Genomic DNA, 14,506 nt, shown 5'->3' with positions numbered 1-14,506 from the left:
GTGTTATTTGTGGCGTACACAAACATTTTATTTAAAAAAAAAACCCCCACATGTTACAGATAACAGTAAAAATAAATTGAACTGTAGTGACAATAGTCCTCTTTGGACCAACACATTCAGATTTTAATGGTATATACAACATCAGTTATATGTGAAACAAAGTTAGGGCAAACAAATGAAACTGGGAGAAATATATACATATATATAATGATCATTTTAACTTGACTTTTAAATAGGACTAGAGCTGTTTTTGGTTTCAGTGCACAAAACTGGAGAAAACATTATTACAATTCCCCTTTAGACATTTGTCTTTGTTTTCAGTGTGCATTTTGTATGTAAACAACGTACACTATGGAACTACTTTATTTAATATTATACTGTAATGGGTTGTACTATGATGAGGATTATCCAATAATAGCTTTTCCATTAGTTGCCAGCACATGAACACAGAGTATACTGTATTTGACATTCATACTGTGTGCAAACACTGATATCTAGTTACATTTTGCTACAGTGCCATCGCTGTAACACCCGTTTTTGATTGTTTTCTCAGCTTTGAAGTGTTAAAAACTGTCACACTGGTTCGAAGTCACTGATCTTGGATGTTGAAAGCCTTCTTAAACTCGCTGTCAAATAACTCCCTCAGTTGGTTGCCGATGGCAAGGATTTCTGGATTTCCCTGAAAAAGAAAAACAGCGATTGTCATTATGTTATTTTCAAAACTTCTATTCTGTTTAAAAAAGTTGTGTTTGTAATCCAACAGATGTGTCAATGCACTTTTAAGAACCTACAGTAATTGAGGGGAAAAAAAACAATGAGCAAACACTTGGCGGTGGTGGGAAGGAAGAACTCCCTTTTAACAGGAAGAGACCTCCAGCAGAACTGAGAATAAAAGACAGTAAGACAAAAGTTTTCTATTTGAGATCCACTGTGAAATTGCAGGTACCCATGAAACTGGTCAGACCAGGACCCCCAGGAACCCAAATGCAGAAGAAGCACTGCATGGAAGCAAAGGTGAAATGGATGGTAGTTGTTTTGATTATGCCTTGTAAAAGCTGAACAAGGCAATTTGACTAAACTTTGAATGGCAGTCAGAAGAAAGTGAAAGCTTAAAGTCCTGAAAACATTTAACAACACAACAAACTAATATAAGTCCCAAAGGAGATACAGAATCAGATTTTTTGTCAGGATAAGGTGTAATTGAAGTTTCCAAAACTTTCAGTGAATGTAATCTAATTCTTCTTTTTTACATGCAGATGCAAACCTTTTAAAACCATATAAAAAATAAAAACAAGCACTTAATAGACTATTGAGAGCACTGAATGCCATTATCACACTTTCACTAAGAGTTTCTTACCCGGTTGAATGCCGCACAGTTGGCAAAAATAAGCTGGACATCAGAAACAAACTCGCCGACAGTTTGATACTGTTTCTGCTGGAGTTTCTCTGTTACTTTGCCCAGCCACATCGGACTCTTGATAGAAGTGCTGTAGTTTGCCAGCTGTGGGTGAAAGCAGACATCCAGAAAACCAGAGTATTCTAGTCAGAGTTTTACACATACAGTGCTGTGAAAAAGTATTCGCCCCCTTCCTGACTTCTTAGCTTTTTGCAAACTTGGTACACTTACATGTTTTACATCAAAGCTAATTTTAATTTTAGGAAAAGAAAATACAAAATGTTGTTTTTAAACGCAGAATTCAGGTTCACTACTGTTCCAAATTTTCAATTTGTGGATAATGATTCTCACAATGGTTTGCTTGAGTCCCAAAGCTTTAAAATTGCTTTGTAACACAGACTGATCAATGTCGATGACTTTGTTTCTCATCCGTTTCTTTAGATCGTAGGATGTTTTGCTTTTTGAGATCATTTTTCCTACTTTTCTCTTTCAGACAGGTTCCATGTAAGTGATTTCTTGATTCAACAGGTCTACCAGCAATTAGTCCTTGGTGCTGCCAGTGAAGCTGAACTGGCTAGTTACTGATTTAACAAGGGAGAGCGGTTACTTTTCACACAGGGCCAGGTAGGTTTGGATTGCTTGTTTGCCTTAATAAATGAAATCATCATTTAAAATCTGCATTTTGCGTTTACTGAGCTTATTGTTGTCTAATATGAAACTCTAACTGATGATCTGAAGTGTGACCAATATGCAAAGGCTAAGATAGCTCACGTTTTCAGTGCACTGCACTTTATTTTCTATGAATGTTTTAAAACTTGATTCTAATGAATAAAAATTGCTTGCTTAAAAAATACTTACATAGCCCATTGGGTCTGGAGAAAACATTTGCTCCTCGTCAGCACTGCGCAGACTCAGGAGGAGATACTGGCATTGCTGTTGATGAAACAACAGAGGGGCAGGTCACAGCAATGTCACAGGGAGACGGGTAGTTAGATGGTTACATGGACAAAGTTGTAGACAGAGAAAATTCTCACCATCATGTGTTGAGATATTTGCTGAGACATCACTGCGTTCACTTCCAGCTGGTCAAGGCAAACGTGATTGGCTCTAAAAACGCAGAATGTGCACAACCAGGGGCTGTCGTCGCTGCACACACATACACACACATACACACACAGATATATATCAGTCTTAAAAATATAAACCCTTTTGATTTTTGTTTCAATCAGCTATATCCTTTTTATTTTTATCAGCTGAATGTCTTAGCTTCATGTTATCACATAAAACAGGTACATTTTAAAAAAGCAGAACGTCTGCCAGGATCATATACAGTAGTGTGTAATTCAATACAATATACATGGATAATAGCAGCACAAATGTTGTTTTAGTAGAAACTGTCCACCTGACTTCAGCTAGTACCAGTTTTAATGTGAAGGTGAAAAACATTAAAACAAAAATCAAATGAAATGATGTTAAAATTTAACGCTGAGCAAGAATTTAGTTTACAGAACTAGAAGATCTGGAGTAACACTCCACTTATTTGGACTCATGGTACAGGTCAATTTGCAAATGTCCTGTTTTGTTATCTACCAGGTCCAGAAGGAAATATCCTTAGCTCCTTCACTCTCTTTGCCAGCTGGCACCTAACTTTGTCTTTTCATTATAAGACTGTCAGTTTGTTTGGGGAAAAGTACTTCTACTTAAACGACGGAAAAACAATTAAGCAAGTGTGCTATTTTACACTTGCTTAATTGTTAAGAAGTTCACAGACAGCACTGTGCAAAAGTCTTCAGCCACCTCTCATTTAAAAAAATTATTTTTCTGGGAAATAAAGGGAAATAGGGCACGGTGGTTAGCACTGTTGCCGCACAGCAAGAAGGTCCTGAGTTCAATTCCACCATCAGGCCGGGGTCTTTCTGTGTGGAGTTTGCATGTTCTCCCCGTGTTTGCGTGGGATCACTCCGGGTACTCCGGCTTCCTCCCACCGTCCAAAGACATGCAGCTTGTGGGGATAGGTTAATTGGATAATCCAAATTGCCACTAGGTGTGAATGTGAGTGCGAATGGTTGTCTGTCCCTGTGTGTTGGCCCTGCGACAGACTGGCGACCTGTCCAGGGTGTACCCTGCCTCTCGCCCTATGACAGCTGGGATAGGCTCCAGCACCCTCTGCGACCCTGAAAAGGATAAGCGGAAGCGAATGGATGGATGGATAAAGGGAAATAGATGCAGAGATTTGGAGACTGTCTTTAATTCGGTTTTCTGTCAAGCTGATCACACACTGCTTCACTAATGTTGAAGTCCGAGCTCTGGGGAGGCCAAGACAGTGTTCCACTGTGTGTGGTGGTTTTGTTTTATGTTTTTTATTCAGGTATGCTTTTACTGCATTGGCAGTGTGTTTGTGATCACTGTCATGCTGAAAAATGATGCTGCTCCTGATGAGATGCTTTCCAGATTCCATCTGACCGTACTTTTTTGTGTTTATAATTCCTCATTTTCACAAGATTCCCAGCACCACTGGATGAACTGCATCCCCAGAGCCTCCACCATGTTTTACATTTAGCTGTAGATGTTCAGTGTTGGACCCTCTCATCCTCCTCCATAAATAGGACAACGATTTGGACCAAAAATATCAATGACATTATTATATAAGACCTTTTGCCACTAAATTTCAATCCAGTTCTTGTGTAAATTGGCATACCTCAGCCTTTCCCCCCATTTTCCCTTTGTTTAGTGTGGATTCTTCAGTAAACCTGGAAAACTGTTGCTCCAGGCCAATTTAAAATATTACAAGAAAGTCTGGTTCATTGAAAGAAAATCATACAGAAATGAGAAGTGGCTCGAGACTTTTGCACAGAACTGTAGGGATATTCATTAGTGCTGCTTTAAAATGCTGAGTTCAGTTCAGTTGCAGGACTGTATAATGGGAGCATTTCTTTCACCCTGTTAAAGCTGATTAGGTTTCTTTCCTGCCAATGCATTCTGTGTTGATACGACAAATTCATGCAGGTTTAAAATATAAGAGACTCAAACAAAACATACAAAAGGACAAAAGAGAAACAGCTGATTTAAAAAATATTTTTTAAATGGCTGCTCTCCCAGTAAGGCTCACTTCAGAATGATGTCGTCCACATGTGGCAGGTGGCATTTCTGGTGGAAGGATCGTGGGCATTCCTCGCACACTACCAGCTCTTGGTCTTCTTCTTCGTTTTTACAGATGCAACACTCGTCATCATTTTTCTCATTCTCCTGGCAACACAGACAATAAATGACAGAAAATCTGTTTGTACACAAAACTGCTCCAAAGCGCCTTTCAGACCCAGGAGATGTAAAATTGCTGACTTCATCAAACGGTAACTTATAACTGCCATCTATAAATTAAGAACACAGCACAGCCACAGCACACATTGACAATAGGCAATCGGCCATGCATGAGGCCATGTTATTACTGTTACTTTTGAGAGGTCACATCTCACGTGTGGTTACAGTAATGCATAATCATAAACACTTTAGTAGATTTCAGCCAGTAGGTGAGATCAGACTTTTACTTATAGCTAAATGAAATAGCTTAAGTACTGTAATGGAGAGTGATGGCTTCATAACAAATTATTTTTCATCTGCGTAGTGACAGTGTAACTCCAGATCTATCTGAAGTGAAGATGAGACTCACTGTCTTTTACTTTTTTATTAATCCTGTAGAATTTAATCCACCTCTGCTGTGCCTTGTTGGTAAATGAGCTCTCTTTCTTTGGAAGCACTCATGGATTGATCTGTAGGTATATAAAAACTCAGAGGAAGGGACTACTGCAATCTGCTGCATCAAGCTTCAGCTCCTATTAAAGTTTTGTCAAAACCAGGATTAGGCTGAATCCATTATTGGTCAGACTCATTAATCTGACCTGTCACAGATTTTTCGTTTAATGCGGTAAAGGCTTTGCCACGTAAAGTCCATTTTTAAGGCCCTTCAGTCTCTGATGGATGTGAAATTGCACAGCAGAGTGAATAATGAAAAACCCAAAGGTATTTTGGAGATGTCCGCGTGCTCCTCTGTTCAGCGTTGGTGCGGAAATGTAGAAAGGTCTTAATTTTTAGACTTTAATCCATTTGCAAGCATTTTTTTACAAAGTTGTGCTCTGTTAAAAGCAACAAGTAAATGTCTGGTCTGACCCACTGAATGTACAGTAAAGTGACCGAGGGCAGAGAATATCCATTGCTGTCAGAAAGAGAAGGAGTCCCACTCCTGTATGTGATGTTAGGCTACAAATACAACTAAACTCTAAATTTGGGTTGGAATCGCATATTTCTGCACCGGAACAAGATAACTGAGAGAGGAAAAAAGTTTCTTGTTTGAGGAATTATACTACAGATTTAGAGAGACAGATTTTGTACTATTTAGAAAAAACAGCATTGTGCAAGAAAGTATTTTTCAAACCAGTGTAGCATGAGGAAATGCCTCTTGTCTGAAACTTACCAGGTCTTCAGGATCTGGTTTACACAGAGGGCAAGCACACAGAAGGGAATGAATCTTCAAGATCTCTGCCTGAAAGAGACAAAGTAACAATGTATTCATTTTTCAATCATAAGTTCTCACTTTTGGTTTAACAAAGCTTGTAACGCTCATATTGCCTCCAGACTAAAGTTGCTCTTGGGTTTACAGGTGAGACACAGTTTCATGCAAAAAAAATTGTTAAGTCCTGTAATTTTTTGGGCACGAGTGGCAACTTCAAAATTATAATTCAAAAAGATCCTACAAAACCAAACTGGCACTGACACAATTCATTTTTCCTGAATTAGCCCCTAATTGTCTTTATATTCTTTATTATTTGTTCATTCTCTATAGCTGGTGTTAATAGTAACAGAAGAGTCTTTGGTTCTGCTGTACGGTGCTGAAACATTGATGTGCATTTGGTGTGTGCTTAGGGCTAACTGTGGTTGTTCATCAAAATGCCACCACATGTTAGCTTTCTGCATTTGGATATATATTTTTACCATATTAGCTGCTTGAAGATTGATGACCGCAAATAAATACAAGTCAAAATGTAAAGATTGTAATCTTGGAGTGTAATTTTCCTCCCTCATTCTCACAGAGTACCTCACAAAAGTACCCAAAGGCGTAGAGATAAGTTGCGGTGAACTAGGAACCTGCAGTGTAAACACACCTCCATGAGAGCACTCAGAGGTTTTCCATCCCATCTGATGTCTTTCTTCCAGGAAACATTTGTCGGACCAGATTCCTTACAAAAGTCCACTGGGGTCATCCAGCTTGTCTCAGTACGAATACTCTTGCCAAGTGTTCCTGGTGGGGGAAAAACATTTTGAGAAGAAAGTTCCTTCAGCTTAAATAAAATCTTTCCATTTAATTCAATTCAAAGTAGCAATTAGCAGCACCTGGATGCTACTTATCCTCTTAATTCCAATGGATGTAATCAGAGTGTACTTTGTTTTTTTAAAGAACTGTTTAAACTGTATCTGTATCACAGTACTTTCTTTTTTTAAAGATACCTGATGCAAAACGTTTTTTGTGTAACGTCCCAGCTAAACCACCACATGTAACTTTGAACACTTTGGTGTTGGAAAGACCAGCCTCTGGCTGCTGCACCGCCTGCTCTTCTGCCTCTTCTTCATCTAAAACAGACACGTTATGAAGATAATATGTAACACAACCATGCGTATCTAAAAGAGCTTCCATCATAAATATTACACTGTAGAAACCAGCACCTGTGGTGGGTTCATCACTTGATGAATCCTGGTCTTCCTCGTCATCTTCTTCTTTCTCCGACTCTAAAAAAAGAGGATTTTATCCATGAAAACAAGCGGGAAAGAAGCTTGCCTTGCCTGTGCATGTTTGTCTTACACATGTATATTTTAAATTCAGAGTTTTACGAATATAAATATGTGCACAATATTAATAGAATGCCAGAAAAGATTTTAGTGACAATCATTATGCTCAGAGAGAAACTAGAATCACTGCCTCGCGGCTGTATGCCTTCACCCATTAATATTCTTGTTTTTCATTTTGGATCTTAATGGTAGCTGTTCCTCATCCAAGTTGAGGGTCTAAGGAGAAACAATGTTGTTTTCTGTACAGATTGGAAGCTCCTTGAGGCAAATTTCAGTTTTCTGATATAAGGATACAAAAATAAAATTGTTTTGACTTCAGTTTGTTGGGCTTTTCCAGTTCTGCTCTATTTCTATTATACTGGAGCATAAAGGGGGGGAGGGTTATAAATGTCTGCAGTGCCTGCCTGCCTCAATTGATGCCATTAGTTTTAAATGCTTTAATATTTAATGTGAGATAACAGAAGCTCTCGTAACAGCCAGTGGGAAAGTGGGCTTATATGCTGTTAAGAACACTCACGTTTGATAAAAATCTGTGTTTTTCAGTAATAGAACAAACCTGTGGTTGCTTCTTCGAGTGAGAACAATTTTTTCTTGGCCTAGCAGCAAAAAAAGAAGAACGTGGCTTAGATTAGAAAAAAATAAAACAAACTAATTTACTTCTGAGTAAGAAATACCCTACCAGTGAAAATCTGGACACACACTTTTCATGTAATGGTTTTTCTTTACTTTTACTACTTTCTACATCATAGATACAAACTGAAGACATCAAATATATGAAGCAAGATCAATGGGATTATGTAGCAAAGAAAAAAAAGATAAATAACTCTAAATATGATTTCTATTTTAGATTCCTCAAAGTAGCCACCCTTTGCTTTGTTGACAGGATTGCAAACCTTTGACCTTCTCTCAATGAGCTTCATGATCGAGTCACCTGAAATGGTTTTCATTTCACAGGTGTGACTTGTCAGGGTTCATTTGTGGATCAGTTGTGTTGTGCAGAAGTCAGGTTGGTACACAGCTGACAGCCCTCTTTGACAACTGTTAGAATTGATATTATGGCAGTGTTCCCAAGAGCAGTCACAAAAACCATCAAGTGCTACGATGAAAGTTGCTCACATGAGGACCGCCGCAGGAAAGGATGCCGAAGAGTCACCTCTGCTGCTGAGGATAAATTCATCCGAGTCACCAGCATCACAAATTAGAGCGCAGATTAATGCCACACAGAGTTCCAGTAGCAGAGACATCTCTACATCAGCTGTTCAGAGACTGCATTAATCAGGCCTTTATGGTCAAATAGCTGCTAAGAAACCACTACTGAGGAAAATTAACAAGCAGAAGAGAATGTTTGGGCCAAGAAACACAAGGAGTGGACATTAGACCAGTGGAAATCTGTGCTTTGGTCCGATGAGTCCAATTTTGGGATCTTTGATTCCACCCGCCATGTCTTTGTGCGATGCAGAAAAGGTGAACGGATGGTCTCTACATGCATGGTTCCCACCTTGAAACATGGAGGAGGTGTGATGGTGTGGGGGGGCTTTGCTGGTGATGCTGTTGGGGATTTATTCAAAATTTAAGACACACTGAACCCGCATAGCTGCTACAGCATCATACAGTGACATGCCATCCCATCTGGTTTGCGTTTAGTTGGACCATAACTTTTTCTTTAACTGGACAATGACCCCAAACACACCTCCAGGATGTGTAAGGGCCATTTGACAAGAATGATGGAGTGCTGCACCAGATGGCCTGGTCTCCACAGTCACCTGACCTAAACCCAATCCAGATGGTTTGGGATGAGATGGAGCGCAGAGTGAAGGCAAAAGGGCCAACAAGCGCTCAGCATCTCTGGGAACTCCTTCAAGACTGTTGGAAAACCATTTCAGGTGACGACCTCATGAAGCTCATAGAGAGAATGCCAAGAGTGTGCAAAGCACAAAGATTAAAATAAATTATAAAACAAGCTTTGAGTAATTTCACACTTTTTTGTTTACTACATAATTTCACGTGTTCATTCATAGTTTTCATGCCTTCAGTGAGAATCTGCAATGTAAATAGTCATGAAAATAAAGAAAAACATTAAATGAGAACGTGTGTTCAAACTTTTGAGTGGTAGTATATACATCTGTTTTTACTTTTTTATTTCCTCCTTTGTAGGCCACTGTTTTCAGGTGACCCTCCTGTGAAAAATGACAAAAACAAAATAAGTGAAATTCACACTGGAAACTGCTGGAACATTGATCAAATAAGTTCAGATTTTCTTTTTGACAAACCTTTATAAGTTTTCCCAGCGGCGTCCCCCCACATCGAATGCTCAGCTTCCAGTTCTTGCAGCTCTGCTTTCCTGCAAACCTCTCAAACTCGCCTGGAGCAAACCACTGCTTATTAGCCAGAATGCACTTCTCTCCTAAGAGATGCAGAGGAGGAGGAATTCAAAGAAATGTTTTACACACGCAGAGTTTAAATCTCAGTCATAAACGATCTCTTGTTATCTCCCAACTGCCGCTTTTTCTAGCTTGTACATTTTTCTATTATTTCACAGCTGTTGAACAAAGAACATGCAGCTACAGTAGACTGCAATGCAACAATGAAAAGACTTTGCTTATCTGACCTTTAGCCAGTTTGTCACGTTGTAGCGTTCCCGACATCTGTCCGCACGTCACAGGCAGCTGGGACTTGTAGAGGGGCCAGGTCCAAATTTCACCCTTCTCTCCCTTCTTCATGGGAGGAGCTGAGAAATACAAAATGTTATAAATGCCGATTCAAACATGCTGCAGTGTAGTCAATATACATGTTGTGGCTTTGGAAAAGACATGACCACATTCCCTCAGACATCTTGTAGTGAACGCTGCAGGTGTAGAAGCAAGAGATGCTGTGGCTATGCTCCAGTTTTATAGAACTGAGTGAGGCCTGTATCCATCTTGGCAGGGAGTCAAACATGTTCCGGTTCATACTGACCACTTGGGAGGTACCTTTCCACGGATTCAGGAGAATGATTGGAAGAACCAGAGTTCCTTTTTAAGGGACCTCAGTTCTTTGCAGGTGAAGTTGGTCCACTGAACGTTAATGTAGAGCTTGATTAATGTGGTATTCTCCACCTGCTATAACACTATTTACTCAGATGGAGTAGAGGAGCTGTAATGGTGTAGCTTTGTACAAAACATCAGAGAAGAGACAATTCCACTTCCAACATAAAGAGAAAGTAATGAACATACGGCAAGTTTTCACACAACTCTATGCAGTCCTGTGAATAACTCGAGCCCACAGTTCATTGAGGTTTGCGGACATTTGTTTATGCACAGCTGTCTTAATTTCCCACCACACCAACATTTCAATCACGTTGAGGTCTGGACTTTGACCAGTCCGTCGCAACACCTTCATGCTCTGCTAGTTTAGCCATTCTGTTGTATATTTGCTGCTGTGGTTGGGATCATTGTCATATTGCATGACCCAGTTTCAGCCAAGCTTTAACTGTCATGGTCTCACATTTGACTCTAGGACACTTTGGTATACGAAGGAGTTCATGGTCGACTCAATAATGGCAAAGTCCACCAAATGATCATCCCTTCACCACATACCAACTGTGATTGACAGCTGAGGTGAGTTTCGGTTTTCTCTAAATGTGCATTATGGTCAAACATCTCCATTTGGTCTGATTTGTCCAAATGACATTGTTCCAGAAGTCATGTATTTGTAACCTTTCGAACCTAAGTCATGCTGCCATGTTCTTTTTCAAGAGAAGAGGCTTTGTTTTTGGTTGGGTCTACCCTGGGGTAGAACCAGGGTACTTTACCCCAGTGAGAGCTGCTAAAGGTTAGAGGATGAGAGATGTCTTTTTAACTGTATAACTCCTGTTGGCATATAGTCACGCTGAGAACAGTAAAGCATAAGTGAGGAGTAACTTACTGAAACATATTTTCTTGGACTTCTTCTGAGCCGAGGTAGACAGGCCTGATGGGCCAGGCTGCTCATCCTCCTCATCACATATGCTCTTGCTATACTTCCTCTTCTTTTTCACTGAGTTTTTTTCCCTCGCCTCTTCTTCTGAATGTTCAGTTTTTTCCTTTTCACCGTTGTCTTCCGTTTCAACTTTCTCAGGCAATTGTGTGTCAAAATGGTAAGACCCTGAAATTACATTGAAGTCCAAGAACATAATAAATATCTAATAGAGGGCAAACAACTTCTACAGGTCAATTTTAAAGTCTCAGTACATAGCACGCCCACTTGCTAACAAGGTTTTATATAATCTAAATTACAACATATTAGCTGTTACAAGATGAGTCTTCACATAGACAGAGGTTCTCTTTGACTGGTTACAAGCCTATCAAATTATTTTTAGTCCTGCAAAGGCATTAATGCCACCACAAAACTCTCATCTTAAAGTAGATGAGGTATTATTCCGTTCAGATTTCTTTGGCCAATTCTTTGTTTTATCAATTAACTTGTCAGAGACACAAACATACTTATTATAAAGTCATTAAGAGCATCATGAAATAGAAATATCTTACCGTCCATGAGGCTTTTGCGCAGCATTTGCAGTTTGGGGTTGTGGCTCAGGACAGTTTCCTTGAAGGCACACTTCCAGAACAGTTTGATGTGCTCTGACTTTTTTTTCTCGAACCAGTCCAGGATATCATAAAGGCCCTTCTCTTTTTTCTTCATTCGACTCACCTTCTGCACACACAGTATCGAGAAAATTATTATTGAGCTGTTTAGCCTAGGATTCAGTAAGTAAATACCAACATACTGTCATTTTCACAAAGTGTCTATGATAGTAGATTTAGAAAAAACTGCCCCTCTAAAACAGAAGGTATGAAAAAAGTATGATTTTTATGTTTGCCACTCCAATAATGGTGATTGGATTGATTATATGTGATTATTTAGGGGAGGGCGTTTCCTTCTCTGAATAAGCTGCTGTTTTTTGCGTCACAAGAACTCATTTTAAATTGTGCTGTGCAATATGTCCTTAAAAGATTTGACAAAACTGACCAAGTGGAAGAAAATAAAGGAAGCAGTAGGTCTAAAGAACTATCTACAGCAGATGAACCTGAAAAACTGTAGTTTGGAAAAAACATTTCAGTTAGTGGTGTTTGCAATCTTGCCAAAATTGATGGAGTTACTATGGCTTCATTTTTCAGGATGATAATGATCCCGAACACACTGTCAGTGCAGTAAAAGCGTACCTGGATAGAAAAACACACAGTGGAACACTGTTAGTCGTGGATTGGCCTCCCCAGACCCTGGACGTCAACATTATTGATCATCTTGACCGTTATACTCGGTGTATTTCCTTTTATGTTTGCACATTCAAATAAATCTACAAACTTATTTCCCATTTTCTCCGCAAAATTTGGAAAAACGACGCGTGACTTAAGACTTTTCCAGACTACAGATTTTATTTCATTTTAATCTGTTTTTAATAACTGGCTCTGGTTGTGGAAATGCCTTCTTTTTTAGTAAATAGCAGTGTGAGTTACAGGCGAATGTCAATTCGCAGTGTCTTGATGATCCGGTAAGTAAATCCCAAAAAGTTGATTCTGTTCATTCCGTGTTGCTAGTCTCAGTCAGGCAAAGGCAGGCTACTAAGGCTGAGAAAACCTGCAGTCAGCTGAGACTGAAGAAGTTCAGATAAACAGAATCGGCTTTTTGGGGTCAGTTCGCCGTATTTCCCTTGTTTGAAATCGACGCTTCATGTGTACCAACAACTCTGACGTAATCATGTATCACTTCCGCTGTTCACTTCCCGCTCTCTCATTAACGTCCTATTCAAATAGCACTCGCCTTAAATGACTGTAACGAGGTTGATAACAAATGCGTAACCTTTCCACTTGAGCTCCTCACCTTGAAACTGTCTTCCGAGATCAGGTTGTAATCCTTGAGCTTGCAGAGGAAGATGACCGGGTCTTCCATGCAAGAAATTTCTGTTTTATTGCAGTGTAAAAAGCGCCGCATTTCCTCCAACTCCAGGAAATCCAGCGGATCCATCGATGGTCTGTTCTCCCTACTTTTCTACAAAACTGTGCCAGTTCCCAAGAGATCGCACTCACTTATCATCCAGATGTGATATTAGAGCTGCAGCACAGAAATAAAGCGCTGCATTCGTGGACCTTGTGCCGTTTAACAGGTAACAATAAACTCCTCACAGGTCTCGTCACCCTGCTCCACCGTTTACATGCGCGCACAGTGAAACTCAATCCAAGTTTATGTAAAACAAAAAATCACAATGTTGAGTAGATGCAGACATAGGCGGAAGTTTTCCCTCTACGGGTCAAAGTGTCTGATCTGGGAAAGCCGAATACTGGTTTCTCGGTTCCTCCTCTCAGTGACGTTTGGAAAGTGAAACCTTTTTCTAGCGCTCTTCTGTCGGCTCACCAAAAACTGCAGACCGTGCGCATTGCTGAGATTTAAATTAAATTATTATTATTAAATTATAGCCATGCTTATTTTTAAAGTAGACCTGAGACTTACAGTCTGTGGGCGAAACAAATCAAACTCATTCCTGAGCGTCTGACACGAAGAGACAAAAGGGGGATTCATTAAGGTCGCCCACAGTGAGTAACAGTGCGAAATTCAACAGCCTCTTTGATAAAACAATGAGCATTCATGTCGTGGTTGTAAACAGCTCGGCCCAAATTTTTTCAGTGCTTTAATTCTGCGCTATGCGCGCTCCCGCTTGGGGCATTATTTCAGCAGGGAGACAGAAATGAGTATAACGTCATAGAGATATGTCACATTTTTTCTTTTCCAGTAACAACAACATAAAATAAATCAATAATTTCATAGTTGGTTTGTATTTGTATATGAAAATAATTCCTGCATGTATAACTTTAGTTTTTGTGATTATTGATACACAAGCACTTCAAAGAATAACGTTTTTTGTTTTGTTTTGTTTTGGTTTTTTTGTCAAACTTAAAAGAAAGTCAAGTGAGTCAACACGAGAAAACGAGTACAAGCTGGTTGAGAATCCCTTAGGAGATATAGGAACAGGTTTTCACAGTGCTTGGACAAAACTAACCACAGCATGACCACAGCACTCAGCTCCATGTGTTTATGAAGTAATTCAAGTCTTTTATTTTTGTAAATATTTCTGCCTAATAAGATAAATGCTTATGAATAGCAGGCACTGATTGAATTAATGTTTTTATTTTTTCACGGTGTGGTTGCACATACGGATACAAATATCCGTATGTGCAGGTCATTTACTTTTTATGTTTATGTCATAACAAGAAAATAGATGAGATACTAATTATGCTATAGTCTATAGTGTGTTCCTCT

The 14,506-nt window shown here is 39.4% G+C and overlaps 1 protein-coding gene across 1 annotated transcript; it reads right to left on the bottom strand.

Annotated features, from left to right (window-relative positions):
• Window positions 1-253: 253 nt before the first annotated feature.
• sp100.1 (SP110 nuclear antigen, tandem duplicate 1) lies at window positions 254-13,499 on the bottom strand. Its single transcript, XM_040006056.1, has 16 exons — window positions 13,073-13,499; window positions 11,740-11,905; window positions 11,138-11,356; window positions 9,843-9,962; window positions 9,505-9,638; window positions 9,367-9,411; window positions 7,791-7,830; window positions 7,112-7,174; window positions 6,896-7,018; window positions 6,553-6,689; window positions 5,865-5,933; window positions 4,506-4,642; window positions 2,431-2,542; window positions 2,255-2,329; window positions 1,358-1,501; window positions 254-679 (listed from the first exon to the last, which is right to left on the bottom strand). The coding sequence occupies exons 1-16, from the start codon at window positions 13,214-13,216 to the stop codon at window positions 590-592; spliced, it is 1,818 nt and encodes a 605-aa protein (XP_039861990.1). The 5' UTR covers window positions 13,217-13,499; the 3' UTR covers window positions 254-589.
• Between the last annotated feature and the right edge of the window lie 1,007 nt (window positions 13,500-14,506).

This window comes from Simochromis diagramma, unplaced genomic scaffold (genome assembly GCF_900408965.1).
Source record: "Simochromis diagramma unplaced genomic scaffold, fSimDia1.1 OVJJ01000510.1, whole genome shotgun sequence".
Lineage (NCBI taxonomy): Eukaryota > Metazoa > Chordata > Actinopteri > Cichliformes > Cichlidae > Simochromis > Simochromis diagramma.
This window is presented reverse-complemented; position numbering and strand designations above follow the sequence as displayed.